Source organism: Catharus ustulatus, chromosome 16 (assembly GCF_009819885.2).
Source record: "Catharus ustulatus isolate bCatUst1 chromosome 16, bCatUst1.pri.v2, whole genome shotgun sequence".
NCBI lineage: Eukaryota > Metazoa > Chordata > Aves > Passeriformes > Turdidae > Catharus > Catharus ustulatus.
Window position 1 is genome coordinate 13,566,253 of NC_046236.1, and position 18,196 is coordinate 13,584,448.

The 18,196-nt window shown below is 48.0% G+C and overlaps 3 protein-coding genes across 3 annotated transcripts; 1 reads left to right on the forward strand and 2 right to left on the reverse strand.

The window, feature by feature from the left end:
- Positions 1–1,197: 1,197 nt before the first annotated feature.
- PTCD1 (pentatricopeptide repeat domain 1) lies at positions 1,198–5,669 on the reverse strand. The gene is made up of 8 exons (XM_033074281.2): positions 5,100–5,669; positions 4,431–4,571; positions 4,017–4,235; positions 3,626–3,727; positions 2,572–3,324; positions 2,217–2,333; positions 1,734–1,916; positions 1,198–1,510 (listed from the first exon to the last, which is right to left on the reverse strand). The coding sequence occupies exons 1-8, from the start codon at positions 5,556–5,558 to the stop codon at positions 1,331–1,333; spliced, it is 2,154 nt and encodes a 717-aa protein (XP_032930172.1). The 5' UTR covers positions 5,559–5,669; the 3' UTR covers positions 1,198–1,330.
- Positions 5,670–5,844: 175 nt separating this feature from the next.
- CPSF4 (cleavage and polyadenylation specific factor 4) lies at positions 5,845–12,469 on the forward strand. The gene is made up of 8 exons (XM_033074282.1): positions 5,845–6,120; positions 6,995–7,045; positions 7,529–7,681; positions 8,427–8,522; positions 8,659–8,752; positions 9,438–9,510; positions 10,064–10,156; positions 11,251–12,469. The coding sequence occupies exons 1-8, from the start codon at positions 6,018–6,020 to the stop codon at positions 11,317–11,319; spliced, it is 732 nt and encodes a 243-aa protein (XP_032930173.1). The 5' UTR covers positions 5,845–6,017; the 3' UTR covers positions 11,320–12,469.
- Positions 12,470–13,365: 896 nt separating this feature from the next.
- ATP5MF (ATP synthase membrane subunit f) lies at positions 13,366–15,046 on the reverse strand. The gene is made up of 4 exons (XM_033074283.1): positions 14,959–15,046; positions 14,758–14,865; positions 13,844–13,960; positions 13,366–13,520 (listed from the first exon to the last, which is right to left on the reverse strand). Exons 1-4 carry the CDS (start codon positions 14,972–14,974, stop codon positions 13,492–13,494), a joined length of 270 nt encoding a protein of 89 aa, XP_032930174.1. The 5' UTR covers positions 14,975–15,046; the 3' UTR covers positions 13,366–13,491.
- Positions 15,047–18,196: the final 3,150 nt, after the last annotated feature.

Genomic DNA, 18,196 nt, shown 5'->3' on the forward strand with positions numbered 1-18,196 from the left:
TGAAGGCAGCTCTGCAGACACTGGTGTGTGCAATCAATGAAATCAAAACTGCAGCCGTGTAAGGATGGCAGAAAGGAGTAAGAATGTAAATGTATATGCCTTTGCATGTATAAAATAGGAGGGAGGAAATGCAGAGGGAGGGAGGAAGGAAGCAGCTGTCCTTGCAGCTAGGTCTGGAAAAGAGCATTTTTCTGATATGAAATTTTTCATGATCAAATATAAAGGTGTATGAGATTGTTAGGGAAGGACTGTGTAACAGTCCTGAAAACAGCTGGGGGTCTTCAAAAATAATGTCTCTTCTGGTACAGATCAATCCTAGAATCCATTTGTCAGTTCCCTTTTGAATGGGAGCTGAAAAGAGTGTAAAATTGATGCCCTCCACCAGACTTCCAATGCTGCTGCACAAAGAACACACGGTTTGCTTTGGAACATGTAAGCCCAGGGTATTGTGGTGGCAAAACAGGGCCAGCTCAAACCTGCTGAGACTTGGAGTACATCAAAATAAACCTGCTTAACTCTCCCAGTGCAGCACTTCCAGGTACAGAGGGAAGAGGTGGATACCTTTATTTGGGGGGAAAGGGGAAGGACTCCTCTAGGCACCAGGAAGTGGGGGATTGCATTCTAGCACTGCTGTCAACCCTTCATAGATCAGTAATCCTCTATCACAGAATGGTCTGGGTTGGAAGGGACCTTAAAGATCCTCCAGTTCCATCCCCCTGCCGTGGGCACGGGACCTTCCACCAGCCCAGGTTGTTCAGAGTTCCACCCATTCCTTGACAGAAGTCCTTGGCTGCAGGAGGGAAAATCCACTTGTGATCCTTCACATGCTTCCTCTTTCCAGGGTGCTGGCTATGTGAATCCAGTGGGAGCAGGGACACTTGGTATGGGGAAGGATTGGGCTTCAGCGTCGTGGAGGGACAGCGGTATCCATATTATCACCTTTTGGCTCAGGTAGCCTGGGGATTTGTCACTTCAAGGGGGACCAGTTGGCAAAGGGTAATCTTTATTTTCCCTCCAGAGGCACGCCCGGGTCCCGTGGGGGCGGCACGGAGGGGTGGCGGCCACAGCCCGGCCCCTGCCGGGTACAGGCGGGTCCCGGGGCCAATGGCTGCCGGCTTGAGGCGGAACCTCGGCCAGCAACCACGCGGAGGGAGCTGGGGGTGGAGCCTCGCTGCAAAAAAATAGTGCGCCCTATGGTCGTGAAATTACTGTACTTTATTATGTAACTACTGCAAGAACTGGGGGTTGGGGATACACAAAGCAGCTTTACTTCAAGCCAGCTTCAAGAAGCAAGTCATGCATCTTCCTTGTGCTGGAAGAACTTGAAACTTCAGCATCCTGCTCCCTTTTCCTGCACAGCCTCTGCCTCACTGTCCTGCCCCTGAGGCTTTGCTGTCCTGTACTTGGCCCAGGGGTGGGGGGTCTCCTCTCCAGCCATAACTTTTAACCAGCGGTAGTAGTAGCCACGGAAACCATCAATCTTCTCCAGGTATGGGTTTTTGTACTTATACTGCAAAGAGAAAAGCAACAGAACAAGTTTCCCTTAGATGAGAGCTCACTTCAGCACCGGCCTGCAGGAGCTACGAGAGAAGAAACCAATCAAGTAATCATCAGCCAGACCAGACAAACCCAAAGGAAACTCAGGCAGACATTAAATCATCATATTTATGATGCCCCTCCCTTATTGGTGTCCTTTGTGATGCCTTCACAGCCTGGCAGTCCTGGCTCCTTACCCTGTCGAATTTGGGAGGGTACCGTGCTGCGAACTCCAGCTGCCGAATGATCACTTCATTGGGAGGCACCTGGTTATTCCTCATGTCCCGCAGGATCTCTGTCAGGTAACTGTAATCCAGCTGCCTCACAGCAGCAGCAATGAGGGTGCTGTAGATGTGCTTGTTTGGAGTTATTCCAGACCTCTGGAAAGAAAAAATGCTACAGTTAAACAAGTTTATCTGCTCACTAGCGCAGGATTTGCAGAAGGCAGAGGCACTTTTTACACAAGGAGCACAGCTCTCATCAGAGGAGCTGTGAAGCAGCTTGTGCAGTGCCAGCACACGTGCAGGACAGACCACCAGCTACTCTGGAGCTGCATGTTTTTGGGAAGACAAAACCACTCATCAGAAAAACCTCAGCAGGTCTTTAAAAAGCATCAACACTTCACTTTGCCTCTTCCAGCAGCTCAGAGCCCAAGCAGCAGAGGATTTTTGTTTGATTACCTTCAAATCTGAGAGCAGCTGCAGTCCATCCTGCTGTTTGTGGCAGGCAATTGCCAAGTTACAAAATGTCTGGAGGTTAGGTGACAGTCCCCTCTTCACCAGAGCTGGCAGCACGCTCTGCAAGATACAAGTGCTGGCATCACTTCCCAAAAATTCTTACTGCAGCTTTTCAGACCAGGAGCTGGATGTGCTAGAACAGAATCCGTAAATACTCAGAAATCAACCCAAACACCACCTTGTGGGAAACAGTGTGAGATCCCAGTTTCTACTGTGGACAGAGAAATGGGTCTCAGCAAAAGAGAGGCCTGAGAACAAGGAGGTGCTGATGGGGCTGGTTCTGCGGTTTTTCTCTCACCTTTGCTCCCTCCAGGTCTCCCTGTTTACTTCTCTTCCTCATTAAAGTGTTAAAGAAGGTCACGTCCACTTTTACTTTATGATCATCCAGCAGTGCCAGCAAAGAGGACTCTGAGGGGCTTTGGGGTTCCACCAGCTCAGCCAGTAATGTGAATGTTTTAATGTTGGGCTCTGCATTGTCCTCCTTCATTTTGTTCAAGAATCCCTCCACATCCCCCATCAGAGCCAGTCTATGGGATGGAGTGGCCACTGTCCCCAGGGAAACCACGGCTGTGTCAGCCATCCTGGAATCCAACAAGTTGGGCAGGTTGCAGAAAGGCAGCTTTTGGCTTAGGTGTGGCTGTTTCCATTCCATCTCACTCTGGGCTCTCCTCATCAAGGCTCCAGCCCTGCTGTGAGGGACACTGGGGCTGTCAGGAGCAGCTGGTTCTCTCTCAGCCTGAGCCATGTCTTTATTTTGTTGCTGGATTTGTTCCTCAGGCTGCAGCAAACTCTCCTGAAATAATTGCTTCTCCATAGCTTCCACATCAAACTGGACAGCAGCACTCTTTGATCCCTTCTTCCTCTGATTGTTCACCTTTTCCTTCTGCCTGCCAGGTGGCAGCTTTAGCTGAGGTGAGCTCTCAGGAGGATTGAGCAGGAGTTGAGAGGCCACAGCAGGATTGCCGATCCCACAGTCTCTGGCTGCGCGCAGCATCAGGTTGTAGGTGTGGCTGTCTGCCTTGATTCCCAGCTTGTTCATTTGCTGCCAGACCTGAAGAGGGGAACATGGATATTAAATAACAGGAGCATCTCCAGCAGCCTCTAAGCACATCTGTTAATGGGATCTGTGTGAGGAGTGAATTTACAGCATGACAAGGACAGTGACCTTGAGCTGGAGATGATCCAGGGTTATTTATCAGTGTATGAGATATCCTGAGCAGTCTGGTTTTCAGAACTTGTGCTAGGAGGAGCTGAGCTCCTCCCATTTCACCACCCCACTCCTTTCCATGTGTAACAAGGTGATGAGTTACAATGCAGCACAACTTTCCCCCTCTCAGAACACCAGGACAAACCTGCAAGGCAAATCGGAAGCCGTTTTCGCTGTCTTTTATGCAGCTCATGAGAAGGAAGCTGAAGGTCTCAGCTGTGAGGACATGGCCCTTCTGCACAATTTCCTGAAAAGAGCAGAGAGAGCATTAAACTTCCAGGTTACGCTGTGTGGTGAAGCTCAAATATCACTGTCATCAAGTTTTGGACAAATTAAAGCCAAAGCTGCCTCTTTTCAGAAAAATTAAGCTTAGAGTTTGGCACATACAATTTCACTGTATAACAATAAGGATCAATGAAATATAAACACATGATCTGTAATTATCTCTGCTGGAAATTAAATTAAAGCCCGACAACTTGCAGGAGATTTAACCACAGCACAGAATATATTTAATAGGAGAAAAGCAACCAATTTACCTTGAGTACATCCAAGCACATCCTGAGGTCTGAGCAGAGGGCACAGACCTTGAGCAGGGCGTGGTAGGTGATGAGGTTCAGCTCCTGGTTTTTGCTCTGCAGCTGCTGCCGCAGTTTCAGGGCGCTCTGCAGCCCCGAGTCCTTCCAGGGAGACTCAGCACAGGCATTGAACAGGGCTGTGTAAGTGGCCTCTGTGGGGATTAACCCTCGTTTTTTCATCTATAGGAAGAGAAAAAGGATCTGAACTGGCATTTTTGCAAAAGGACAGCTTGAATTTTTTAACTGTTTCTTAAGAGTTTCGGGCTAAAAAGCTGTCAACACTAATGCAAAGGCGTTTTGGAGACAAAGTAACATGACTGAATGCTTGAAATGCTTTTAGCTTAGGAAAAGCTTTGAGGGAGAATTCAAACTTACATCATTGTAGAGCCTGAATGCCTTTTTCACGTAGCCAACCCTGCCACAGCCACCAATGAGAACGGTGTAATTGCTTTCTTCTGGCTGGACACGCTCCTCCTTCAGCATCTGCACCTCAAACAGCTCCAGAGCCTCTGCCAGCTACAGGATGAGAAAAACCCATCATGAGGCAGCAAAAGAATCAACTACAACAGATATTAATACATGCAGCTGTAGGCAGATTGTAGTGCAAGTCCTGCAAAGTGTGGGGTTCCTCACAGGAAGGCTGGAGAGGGTCCTTACAGGAGGAGGTGGCAACAGGATGGGAGGGAATGGTTTTAAGCTGACAGAGGGGAGATTTAGGTTGGATATTGGGAAGAAATCCTTTACTGCAAGGGAAGTGAAGCATTAGCACAGATTACCCAGAGAAGCTGTGGCTGCCCATCCCTGGAAGTGTTCAAGGCCAGGTTGGACAGGGCTTGGAGCAACCCGGGGTAGGAGAAGCTGTCCCTGCCCATGGCAGAGAACTGGATGATCTTTACGGTCACTTCCAACCCAAACTATTTTATTCTGATTCTACAAGAAACCCTTATTTTAATTCTTTTTGTAAAGATACCAAGTGATAGAGACTGGTCAGAGCTGCATCTTTCATCAGTTCTATTAAAAACAAGAGAAGAGCTGGGCTCAAACCTTGTCCTCTTTGATGAGGGCCTTGCACCGTAGGAAGTACCAGTATGGAGTGTTCTTAGGGCCACGTCGAGGTTTTCTTTCTGGTTCTTCTTCGCCTTCTCCTTGAAGCTTTAAATCCCGAAAGCGTGCTCTGGTTTTGTGGTAATATTTTCTAGAGGAAAATTTATCAGACAGCGTCCCGAACTCCACACCTTCATCATCATCTTCATCATCCTTCTGCTCCTCGGTAGCTGCAGCCGAGCTGCCAGCACTGTTCTCTCTCGGGTCGCTGCCGGGCAGTTTGCAGGAGGCCTGGGAGGAGCTGCACGTTCTCCAGCCCGGCAGCGAGCCCTGACCTGAGGGTCGGGACAGGAGCGGCGCCGGCCCGGATCCAACCCCGGGGGCTGCGCACCGCGCCCGCAGCAAAGCAGGGGAGGCGTAGCGGCACCAGCGGGGGACGAGGAGCCGCAGCGAGCCCATGATGTGCCCGCTGTCCCTGGAAGCGAGCGGGCGCGGAGGGGAAACAGGACTGGGATCGGAACCGGGATCGGAACCCACTCCCAGCCCCACTCGCACCGTCCCTCACGCCGCCCCTGCCCCGCGGCGCCTGCGCGCACGGAAGGGCCGTGACCCGGGAGGTCTCTGATTGGCCGGAGCCCGCGCGCTGCCCGCCGGGCGGCGAATCCCCGGCCGCTGATTGGCCGGAGCGCGCGCGCTGCCCGCCGGGCGGCCGTGCCCGCCCTGGGTCCCGTCATTCCGCGGGCGGGCGGCGCGGGGCGGCCACGGGGCTGCCGCCGCCGCCTCCCCTCACTGCAGGCGCTGCCGGCACGGAGCGGAGCGGGCCGGGCCGGGCCCGCCCGGGCCCGCCCGGCCGCCGCCACCAACACCGCCACCATTCCGCCCCTACCTTCCCGTTGCCGGCGGCCCCCAGCTGCCACCATGCAAGAGCTCATCGCCAGCGTGGACCACATCACGTTCGACCTGGAGCTGGCCGTGGAGCAGCAGCTGGGGGCACAGCCGCTCCCCTTCCCTGGCATGGACAGTGCGTGTGGGCTCTTCCTCCGCGGGGTGCTCGGGCCGGGGTCGTGGGGCCGAGGAGGGTGGGCTGGGCTGGGCCTGGCCGGGTGTCTGAGAGGTTTCCAGGGATCTGAGCGTCTTTCTCAGGTCTTATCCACCCAACTTCTGCTTTCCCCGTGAGGTGTCTGTCATAACCCAGGTGATTTTCTTTTCTGCTTAGTGAAATCCGTAGTTACTGCCAGCCAGGCTGAAAAACTAAAGTTGTTACCGTGAATAAAGATCACTCTCCTGCACAGTGCTTTATATTTCCTATTCCCTTTCCTTTTACTAGATGAGGCATTTTGATGGGAAGAGTCACCATCTTTAGGTATATCCATGGCTGACTCACTAAATCTTTTCCTTCATTCTGGCACAGACTCAGGACACTCATAGTTTCTGATTTTTTCTGGCTGGGCTACTGAACTTGTGTTTAAATCCCTTGAATGTTCCTCTTCATCAGGATCAGCCAGGGATAGCATGCTAATGTTTCAGGCAGTTGTGAAGGAATAGAAGACTTTAAATGCCGTGGTTACAAATACAAGGTTCAGGAGTTGGACTTTTGTTGATGATATGACTGATTTAACAGCAGAAAATAACCCAGTTAAAAACTTAAATAGCTGAAAAGCAAAACAAGCACCTCCAAATCTGCAAATTCCCCTTGGTGTCATTTAAGAACTAAACAGATATTTTTGAGTGCCTGGCTTTAACAAGGAGCTCCTGCAGGAAAGCAAATTCCCCAAACCAAAGTGTTACTTTCTTCTTGATGCTGGAGATGAGATTTCTTCCTAGGGCAGGAAATATTGTAAAAGTTGTCATGAAGCTTTGTTAAAATAATTAATGTTTCCCTGTTCTCTCCACAGAATCAGGCGCAGCTGTCTGTGAGTTTTTTTTAAAGGCGGCATGTGGAAAAGGCAAGTTGTGGGAATATTGGAAAAGGCAATTATTTGCACAGGATGGAGAGGTGAAAACAGATTTTCCAGCATTGTTTACAGTGCTTTTGTTTTACAAGGCTGATAGATAGAAGACTGAAGGATTGTTGGAATATCTGCAGCAATTGGGAAATAATTGTATTTTTTAAGAGAGCTGAGAAGTAAATAAGTAAAGCTACTGTTAAAGGAAGGTGTGAACTCACCACAAGCAGACTTTGCTGTGGATCTGCCTCTTACTTGCTGTGGTTTGTAGTTGCCAGGATTAAGAGCTGGAGACTTTGTTGTGAAGCTCATTAGAGGGTATCACAAAACTATTTTGGAACTCCCTATTTTGCTGTTGCCCCTTAGGGCTGAAATCATAGATGATATCTTCTGAAACCCCTCTTGCAGAGGGGCTGCTGTTGCCCTGTGTGACACATTTTAATTGTTCTTTTTTCCCTTCTTGCCCCACCCACCCCTCCACAGGAGGCATGTGTCCATTCAGACACATCAGTGGGGAAAAGACAGTTGTTTGTAAACACTGGCTACGAGGACTGTGCAAAAAGGGAGACCAGTGCGAGTTCCTGCACGAGTATGACATGACCAAGATGCCTGAGTGTTACTTCTACTCCAAATTTGGTAAGCAGCTCCTGCTTAACCTTGCAGGTGTGGGAGTCTGAAGGAGATCCCTCCTCAGAGCATTACATTCTTCTGTATCTGATGTTAGATTGACATTTTTCCAGATCTACTTCACCTTATTATCCACATAAATTTGTGATGTATTGTAGATGGCTTCACTTGACTGCTTGTCCCTTGCAGGAAGAGGGGGGAGACTGCTGTTTTTACTGCTTTTTTTTTTTGCCTTGAGTTTATTTTTTGGGGTATGAGATGAATAGGCTGAGCAGCTGATCTTTGCATGACTCTGATTTTGGGGAGCTGATGAGCAGCAGAGGGCATGGGGGTGCAAAACTTTTGTGCACTTGCTTTCCAGCTCTGGAGATCTGGACATAATGAGGCAACTTGGTGCCAGAAACTTACAGTCTTGTAGTTTTCCTTGGATTGAGGTTAGTGTGCAATTTGTAGTTTCTCCACACTTCTGGTGCACTAAATATTTGGGTTTTGTTACCATGACTGCTCTTTCAAATTTAGTTCCCCCATTGTTTTTGAAAACATAAATAATCCAGACTGGTAGAACTTGGCTCAGCAGGGGTGAGTCCTTGGAGCTCTTCATGGAGGTTAAGGCAGGCAGTGAGACTGTTGTGCCTGAACTTAAAAATATTGGTAACAGCTCTATGGGAGCTACATGATCCAGGTAATGTTTTGAAAGTCATTTTGATCTCAGTCCTGCATAATTGACTGAGAAGTGTGTTTGCCTTTGGTACAGGGGAATGCAGTAACAAGGAATGTCCATTCTTGCACATTGACCCGGAGTCCAAGATCAAAGACTGTCCCTGGTATGACAGAGGCTTCTGCAAACACGGTATGTGCTCCCCACAGTTGCTGTTCTGTGGCTGGGGATCAAGGGGGGAATGTTGCTGTTCCATCCTTGCATGATGTGATGGGGTCTGCTGGGATTTGGATGGATGGAGTGTGAACTGCTGAGCTTTGTGTTGCAGGTCCCCTCTGCAGACATCGGCACACCCGGAGAGTCATTTGTGTGAATTACCTGGTAGGATTCTGTCCAGAGGGGCCTGCCTGTAAATTCATGCAGTGAGTATGCTCCAGGCCTGCCCTGCAGCTTTGTGGTCTGGTACATGTCAATTGAGGGTGCTCCTGTGCTTTCCAATGCTTTGGAGATTTGCCAGTGCTTAGTTAGGCCAAAGTTTTACAGATTTGAGGATGGGGAAAGTATTTACAAGAGCATGTAGTGATAGGACTGGGGGGAATGGTTCCAAGCTGAAAGTGAGTAGGTTTAGATTAGGCATTAGGAAAAAATCCTTCCCTGTGAGGATGGAGAGGCCCTGGCACAGGCTGCCCACAGAAGCTGTGGCTGCTCCATCCCTGAAGTGTCCAAGGCCGGGTTGGATGGAGCTTGGAACAACCTGGCATAGTGCAAAGTGTTCCTGCCTGTGGCTGGGGGGTTGGAACTGTATGAGCTTTGAGATCCCTTCCCACCCAAACCAGTCTATGGTAAGGGGCAGGGCCTCTCAGGGAGTTCCAGTAAGACTGGCACAGTGATTAGGTGCCATCAGTGCAATGGAATCACATGGATTTATATTCCAGGAGACAGAGGGATATGCTACACATATGTAAAGAGAAGTGGGGAAGGGGAGGTTTCCTGTGAGCCAGATTTAACTGGCTTAATGTTTTGTTGTTTGGAGCTACTTGACTGAGATGATGATAAAATGTTGGCATATGATTTGAAAATCAATTTTCTTGTTTCCATCTAAACCAGCCCTCGGTTTGAACTGCCAATGGGAACCACAGAGCAACCACCACTGCCTCAGCCAACACAAACACAGCAAAAGGTACCCAGATCCCCTGCCTCCCCACACAGCCACCCTCAAACTCCTCCCACAGTGCTTTAAAATAGAATAGATTGTCAAGTGGTCAAAACTGGGCACCCAGGCTCTTGGGTCTGGAAGGGAGAATTAAGCAGTGAGCAACTCTGAGTGCCATTATAGTGATGAAACCCCACAATTGTTCCAGCTTCACATGGAGATCATGTCACAGAACACTCCCACACTAGACAGAAGCACATCATATGTGCTTGTGCAGCAGTCTGCCAGCCTTTGTAATCAGAGTGACATCCCTCTGTGATGGCAGTGATATTTTAGCAGCCTAAACCTACTCTCCAAATCTGCTTTCCAGAGAAAAACAGGATCACTGGGCTTTGTAAGGCTCAGTGCTTGATTTCTTCTCTCTGGTGCTCCAGCTGGCAGAGCACCCACACACAGATTTGGAGGAAAATTGATCATTTGACATATGGGGTACTCTTTTCCCTTCTCAACAAAACAACAGCCACAAAGATCTTTATCCTGGATGCACTTAACGAGTCAGAACTCTTCTCCTACCCAACAGAGAACACCCCAAGTCATTGGAGTCATGCAATCTCAAAATAACAACAGTGGGAACAGAGGACCCCGGCCGTTGGAGCAGGTCACCTGCTACAAGGTAATGCTGAGGAGGGAAAGCAAAAGGTTTTTTCACAGTGTAAAAAGGTTCATGAATTCTGAGCTCTGCTCAGTAGACATTGTGTGGTGCCTGGATACAGCTGTGGGAATTGCCCTTGACTCTGAGGTCGCTGCCTTGCCAGTCCTGGACTTGCTGGGACAATGACAAATTCTGTAGGACTTTGCTGTCTGCTAATAAACAGGAAAACCCTGCCCCAAAGACAGCAAGGAGACTGCCAAACTGCACATTTCAAAATAAGAGTTAATAGTCATTTTTTGTCTCATAAGCTGATTTGCTTACACTGGTGGGTGTAGATTCTCTTTTCCTGTTTCCTGGAAGGTCATTGAAAGTAACAGAAATTAGGTTTGCAAAGCTTGCTCAGTATGTGAGCTGTAAATGCACCCTGTGGTGTCAAACCAAGGAATGAGTTGTTCACCTTGATTGCTCATTGAGGAGCATCAGGAAAATTTGGATACAATCAAATTTCCATCCCCTTATTTTTCCACAAAAGCCCCAGTCACTAGAAAAGGACAAAGAATGTTCCTGTCTCTTTAGCCCTGACAGTTACAACATTTTACATGTCAACTCTGAGCCTTAGGTGCTTGTTTGGCTGAAAACCACTGTGATTGGGCAGGGATATTAAATAGCTGAATCCATTTTACTGAAAAACTCTATTTTATCTGCAAGTAAATTACAGTTCTGGAGAAGGCTGTTGCACCAATACTGGCATTTCTCTGTGTTTGAGTAGCTTTAAGATGCAAAGTCACAAATCTGTGACTTTCTCAAGTTCAGAGGTGCTTTTCTATGTTTATTCATGAAGATCAGGAGAGTCCCCATGGATGTGGTGCATATCAGATGGGGTTCTCTCCTTTGAAATGCCTTAGACTAACATGGCATCAGGTTACTCCCAGCATAGAAGCAGCTTTTGCTCCAAGGAGCCCATAAATCCTGTCCCTCCTGACACCCTGTTTCACTTCACCTTCCATGTGTGGAAAAGCTTCCAAATGGCAGCAGTTGCTGTGTGCCTTAACAAAGGCAGCTAGGAGGGAAAAGCTGGAGCTCTGCAATAATTCCTGTCTCTTTTTCTCTTTCAGTGTGGTGAAAAAGGTCACTATGCCAACAGATGCACCAAAGGACACCTGGCCTTTCTCAGTGGACAGTGAAGGAGCAGCAGGAGGGTGCAAGGGAGCTGTTCCCACTGAGGAAAGGTTTCTGCCTAGCACAATGTCTGGAGCTATTAATCAGGTTGTTTTTTTAATGCCATTACTGAAAGAACTGGTCAGAGGCTGGCTGCTGCTAAGCAACATTTTTGTAATTGTCCCCAACTTTTTTAAGTTTTAACCTTTTTAAAATCGATTTTGGCCTCCGCCTGTTTTCATTGAGCCCTTATGAAAGGTAGATCTAAAAGCCAGGAGATAAACCAAGCCTTACTGGTGCAGCACTCCATGTAAACACATCTTAGGCCAGTGTTTCTTTAAAGTATTTTCCTTCTGCCACTTCTCTTTGGAGAATTTGCAGCGTTTCAGCCCTCCCTGTGGAAGCAGGAAGACTGACTGGGAAAACTTAAACACTTGCAATGCCTTCTCCTCAGTGAGGAAGCAGGGATTCTGCTGTCCTGTAGCTCTTGAAAAGCAAAATCCTGTTTCCAGGTCAGCCTGGTGAGCTTGTCCTGGTGGCTGACACAACCCCTCACGCACATCAGGCAGTAAAACCCGTGTCCACTTGGTTTGTTTCTGTGCTTCTTGCTGTACTGAAGGTTAGAAACCAATCTTCTGGGAGAGAACTGATCAAGGGGAGAATAAATTAGCATCTCTGGTTAGCCAGACAGTAAGGAACAATGATTATAGGAAAGCTGCATCTGTGCCCAGTTCCCACTTGCAGAAAGGAGGGAAATGAGCACGGCTTGGAGTAGGAATAGAAGAGCTTTGTCTGAGCCCCCATCACCCAGCTCACACTGAGCAGGTATTCCCACTCTAGAGACCAGCAAGTGGAGCTGTACATTCTTATGGAACACTGCTTTTAAAGTGTTGGTAGATATTCTTTCTGAGAGCAGGGTTGTTGTTTTTTTTTTCAACCCAAACCCCATTTATTTTGAGATGACTATTTCAAAAGGGCCAATGACAAAATATGAATTAAAAGAAAAAAAGTATCCACAATGTGAGCCTTATTGATTCTACCCTATCTCTTCATTTGCTGCCTGCCTTTATACTTTGTTTTTATTGAAATGTACTGATGGCAAAAGCTGGCTGTGAATTTATTTTTCTTTAAGAGCAAGGTAAATGTGGCTGGATTAAGAGAATTGACTAGAGCCTGTGTTGGTGTCAATGACTGCAGTTATTTCACTGTGGAAGTTTCAAGTCTGAAGTGACAAACCAGAACATTCTGTGCCCCCCTGAGACTGAGCTGTGTGATCTGTGTGTAACTGGGCCTGTAAAAAGGGAACTAAAACACTCATGTCTGATCACCTTCCCCAGTGAGTTCAGTTTTTGGACTTCAGTCAGTAGCAGTGAAAGCCTTCCTGTAACCACCAGAGCTCTTGGGAGTTTCTTCATGTCCCTCAAGGAGTGGTTTTCACTCTCCCTGCTGCTCAGACAAGGATGGTTCAGGTGGGCAGCAGTGCCCAGCTCCAGGTGTGACTGTGGGACATGAGGAAACTCAGACCTGGGGCCAAATTCACAGATGCTCCTTTAAATTGCATGTAAGTCAAGAAGGAAAGTTTTCTTTATTTGGGTGGATTAAAAGTCTGAAACTTACTCCCACTCAGAATGACTTCCCAGCTTTGGCAGTGAAAGAAGGTAAGAGTTTTGATGGAAATTCTGGGTTATCTGAGGCAGTGACAGAGGAGAGTTGCAGACCTGTGTCCTCTCAGTGCTCTGCAATGACGGAAAACTGCCCAAAACACCTCCAGTCCCTGGTGACAGCCTGACTGAGAACCAGAAACACCAACAGGGCACACACAGCTCAGATATTCTTTCAAATCAAAGCACATCCTCTCAGCCCCTTGTCCAGCCTGTCCATAATGGCCAGGAAGAAGCAATCCAATGCTGTCATTTTTATCAAACAGGAATCAGTTGCCAACAGTTTCCCCAATTCAAATACAACCCAAGGAGCAGCTGCTTTCCCTCTGAACTTACCCTGAGGGGTGAAACTCTCAGGAGACAGATTTATTTGCACAGTACAATTACCAACTCAATTAGGAGAGTGTCAGCTCAGGAAATGTAAAGTGTATGCACTTTATTATTGGTCACAAGAGTACAGATTTAATATCCATAGTTCTGATGTCTTCTGTCAGGGTAGCTGTGCCAGGAGCTGCACCTTCCCCTTCTGATGGTGTTTCAGTGGTACTTCCTCCTGCGGTCGTGCTCTGCAGCAAAGCACAGCAAGTTAATTCTGTTCAACTCACAAGAAAAAATCCCACCACACCTGAAATTACAGGCAAGAAAGCACTCTGGAAAACCCCACAGTATGTATTTTCTGAGTGCTGTCAAGTCAGACAGGCACCAAGGTCTAAATATTCCTCATTGCCAAGAAAATATTCAGTAAGCATTTGAGTTTTCTACAGCTAAAAAAAGTTTGTTTGCCAAGAACTTTTCATTTTATTTTTAAAAGCAGCAGCAGGTAAGGTTTTTATTCCCCAGGCAACCTTCCAAGCTGCCCTGCACACACTGAGCCATGGTTTTTACTTACTGATGTGACTGTAGCTCCACATGTAGCTGAGGGCAATGTACCCAGCCAGCAGCATGGAGATACCCCCGAGGCCCCCCTTCCTCACATTGATGTATTTGTTGTAGTATCTGGTGTAACCTGTGGAGGAGGAAAATTTTTCAGAGGAGCAGATGATTTGTGTGTTACCCTGTGAGCAGTCTGGATTCACAAAACTTTAGGAAATTGGTTCTGATGAAACATCTGAAGGTCTCAGAAGCAAATCTGAGAGGAGGCAACCTGTGTTAGTTGATTGAGCAAGGTGATCCCAAGTTAATACACCTCAGCCTTATAAAAAAAAAAAAAGGAGGAAAAACCCCAATTTTTCATTTTTTTCCTAAATATTATTGTGACTTTCACGAGCTCAGGCTGCTTTGGAATTATCTAACTCTTCCATATATTATATACATGCACACGTATTATCAAAGGCAGACACTTGCATTTCACATTTTGTGTTTAAATCTACCTGAATGACATTTATATCTGCAGCAAAGGACATTGATCCAAAGTGATCCATAAGAGCTCTATTTCCTCTTTTACCATCTAATGCCTTTTAATTTTTTGTTTACTTCTGATGTGAAACCCCAAGATTTTCAGCCAACGGGTTCAGGACTAAGGGCACCCCATTTTCCCTTTATACAAAAAGGAGTACTGAGAACAAACATCAGGTGGATAAAGCCCACACGAAAAATAAATCTACAGATAGAAAAACGAGATGTTACAGGGGAAACTACTCAGGGAAGGCAAAGCTCGCCACGGAACAGCTCCTGCGCTGCCAGACACCCCCCCCAAGCAACATCGACTGCGGCAGCCAAGGATTCTCGAGCGTTACTCCCTGGCTCGGTCAGGAGAAGGAATCAGGGACCCGCACCCTCCGGGCCTCCCCGCAGCGCCCTCACCTCTCTTCACGGCCCCCAAGATGCCGCCGGGGGTGAAGTCTCTCATGGCCAGCCAGGTGCCCAGCTGGCCCAGCTTCACGTCCATCAGCTTGGTGTCCTTGAGGAGAACTGCGGCAGGGAGAGGGAGAGAGCCCGGTCAGCGCGGGGCTGAGGGAAGGCGGGAAGGGGGCACCGCGGTCACCTTGATCCCCCCACACTCACCCGGCGGCTGCGCCATCTTGATGTGCCGGAAGGGACGGGCCGCGGGGGCTCATGGGAGGAGGGAAGGGCGGGAATCCGGGCGGTGGGAGGGGCGGGGCTGACGCCATGTTGGGTGTGTCACGGCGCCATGTTGGGTGTGTCACTGCACCCTGTTGGGTGTGTCACGGCGCCATGTTGGGTGTGTCATGGCGCCATGTTGGGTGTGTCATGGCGCCATGTTGGGTGTGTCACTGCCCCCTCAGGAGGGACCATGGCTGTCCCGATCTCTCCTTGAGCCCGTCCAGCCTGTCCTGGGGACAGGACAAGGAGTAATGAATACTAATTGGGAGTGGGGGAAATTTGGATTAGATATACAGAAGTAATTCCGCCCTGTGAGGATGGGGATGCCCTGGCAGAGGTTGCCCAGAGAAGCTGTGGCTGTCCCATCCCTGGCAGTGTCTAAGGCCAGGTTGGACAGCGATTGGAGCGACGTGATCTAGTGGAAGGATCCTTACCCATGGCAGAGGGTTGATCTTTAAGGTCTTCCCAATCCCTTAACCTTCCACGGTTCTGTGATCTCTCTCTGGGGGCCAATTCCCCAGTGGGGGCTGCACACGCTGCCCCAGGTGCCACAGGCACTGCCAGCCTGGTGGAGGGCTGGGCCACCTGAGGGATTTTCCCTCCATTTCCAGTCCAACATGTTCCCTTCATCAGCTGTGCCTTTCCTCAGGGGATGGTAAACAACTCCTGAGATGTCCTGCAATCCCCCAGGGCAGTGCCTCGCACCGTCCCACGTTACAGGATGTCAGGTGCCCTCCTTGCAGTGCTTCAGATGGTGAGAAAATATAGAAAAATTCACAAGTTGTCATCAGCATCTTCACACGTCTCCATCAGCAATCTTGCCGATGTCCCACAAATGAACCTTTCCCAACTGTGGTGCTCCAAGCTGCAGCTCTAACACGGTAAATGTGTGCTCACAGACAGTATATACTGCAACATACATTGAAATTGTTGCTTATTGTACTGTAAGAAGTCCCTTTTCAGTGCCCACTGAGGACTTTTCCCTGTGGGAATATGCTATGTTCTACTCCAGCTCCACTGGGAGGGTGTCAAAGGCAAAAGAGGAGGCTGGGTTGGGGTATACAGTGTAAATAAACCTTCAAAACCAGAGTGGTGGAGCAGTTAATGTGCAGATAAAGAAAAAATTTACCTTCCTGAAACAGGAATTGCAGAATATTCTGAGCTGGAAGGGACTCACGAGGATCAGAGTCAAACTCCTGGCCCTGCATGGAACAGCCTGTGCATCCCTGAGAGCATTGTCCAAGCACTCCTGGAGCTCTGGCAGCCTTGGGGCTGTGACCATTTCCTGGGGAGCCTGGTGAGTGCCCCACTATCCTCTGATATTCCCCCTGACATCCCAGCCTTTCCTGTCCCTGGTCACAGAGAGCAGAGGTTGGAGCTGCAGCCCCTGATGAATCTCCCCTCAGTCTCCTCCAGCAGAACAAACCAAGTGACCTCAACCACTCCTTGTTTTACTTCTGCCCTAGACCTTTCCCTATCTTTGTAGCCCTAATTTTAATTGCTTTTATCTTGTATTGTAGTGCCCAAAGCTGCATTCAGAACTTGAGTTGAGACTGCACCAGCTCAGAGTGATAAAAAAAGAGCCACCCATATTTATTTCCCTTTCTCCAGAGCCTTTCTGGGGGGTTTGGCCCACCCTGAGCACACCTGCAGCCCTGGGTGGTGGCACCAGGTGTGACTCCAGCAGGTGTCACTCGCAGGCAGTGGCTGCGGCTGATGGTCCCCGTGTAGTGACCTCTAGAGGCTTCAAATCCTCTCGTGCAGGTTCACAGCAGTGTCAGGGTTTGTTGTTGTTTATTGTGCTGAAGATGAAAAGCAAAGTGCTGCAGCGCTAAACCGGGAGCAGCCGTTCTCCCGCTGCTCCTGACAGGTCAAACAGCGCCCCGGGATTCCTGGATATGAAATCTCCATCCCACAGAGGACTGGTAGAGCAGATCAGAGATGAAAACTGAATTAAGGACGCTGAAAGGAGCCCACAGGACTCCTACATAAACACTAATCTCTGCAGCTTTTACTTCTCTTAGCTCACAGAGTCTTAGTCCATACTCCTCCCTCCTGCCACTGCAGGATTCTTGGAGTCTGCAGGGTTGTGTTACCTGGTATTAAATGAGGCGAGGGACTCGTGCTGTCTGAAGATACATGGAACTGTGTCACACATCCATGTCTAGCTTCACCTTCAATTTTACCAAAATTAATTTATTTATATTGAGTACTTCTATAGCATAGCATAACATAACAAACATAACACAACATCAACATAAAATAACATACATAGCACAACATCAACATAAAATAAACATAACATTAACATAACATAACATAACATAACATAACACAACATTAACATAAACATAACGTAACATTAACATAAACATAACATTAAAATAACATAACATTAGCATAACATAACATTAACACATAACATGACATAATATTATATAACATTAAAAACAAGGCAGAAGGAATACATTGCTGCCTGATTTTTAATTTTTTTTTTCTTCCTTATTAAAAGAAAGATTAGGAAAGTATAGTGTGTCTGATCACCTGAAGAAAGGGTTCCAAATTTAGACCCTGCTAAATGGGTTTAAAATACTCTTATTAAATTATCCTTTATTTTATTATTGGACTTTACCGGTAACTGTCATTTTATGGCTGAAGTGTCCCCTGATGAACTCCTATGTGCCCTTTTTACTGTACTTGCAGAAAAACATGCTCCAAACTTGCTTCCCTCATTCTTGCACGGCAACCTATTGTTTTAAATAGGATTACTCATGCAAGGCAGATTAATTCACCTGCAGGAAGAAAGCCAGTGGCGGGGGCCTTGTTTTAAGGAGTTCCCTGCAGAGTAGAAGAGCACATAAAGCTGCTCCAACTGCTTATTGCAAGATCTGAGGAAATTTGGATTGTTAGGGTAAGAATGGAAATCCTTAATGAGGATCCAGTTCCAATTCAATTAGAGGCAGCAGTGACTCAAGCCTTGGCCTGAGCTGCCCGTGCTGGCAGGGTGAGAGGAACAGGGCTGTTCTCTTTATGCCACCTTAACCTGACCCAGCAGGAAGAGTGGAATGGTACAGATGTGCAGGAGGTTTTGCTGCACATTTCCTGCTTTTGGCCTCTGCTGCTGGCCAAAAATCAAGGTCTTGTTGGTTGATCCAGATGATATCTGTGACAAAGAAAG

Coding starts and splice junctions, on each gene's coding strand:
- CPSF4 (XM_033074282.1), top strand. CDS start 6,018: ATGCAAGAGCTCATCGCCAGCGTGGACCACATCACGTTCGACCTGGAG. Junction 6,121..6,994: donor CCCCTTCCCTGGCATGGACA/GTGCGTGTGGGC, acceptor TTCTCTCCACAG/AATCAGGCGCAGCTGTCTGT. Junction 9,511..10,063: donor CAACACAAACACAGCAAAAG/GTACCCAGATCC, acceptor CCTACCCAACAG/AGAACACCCCAAGTCATTGG.
- PTCD1 (XM_033074281.2), bottom strand. CDS start 5,558: ATGGGCTCGCTGCGGCTCCTCGTCCCCCGCTGGTGCCGCTACGCCTCC. Junction 3,325..3,625: donor GCTTCCGATTTGCCTTGCAG/GTTTGTCCTGGT, acceptor TCCCCTCTTCAG/GTCTGGCAGCAAATGAACAA. Junction 2,334..2,571: donor GAGACCTGGAGGGAGCAAAG/GTGAGAGAAAAA, acceptor TGTATCTTGCAG/AGCGTGCTGCCAGCTCTGGT.
- ATP5MF (XM_033074283.1), bottom strand. Junction 13,961..14,757: donor CTTGGGGGCCGTGAAGAGAG/GTGAGGGCGCTG, acceptor CCTCCTCCACAG/GTTACACCAGATACTACAAC. Junction 13,521..13,843: donor GTGGAGCTACAGTCACATCA/GTAAGTAAAAAC, acceptor GCTTTGCTGCAG/AGCACGACCGCAGGAGGAAG.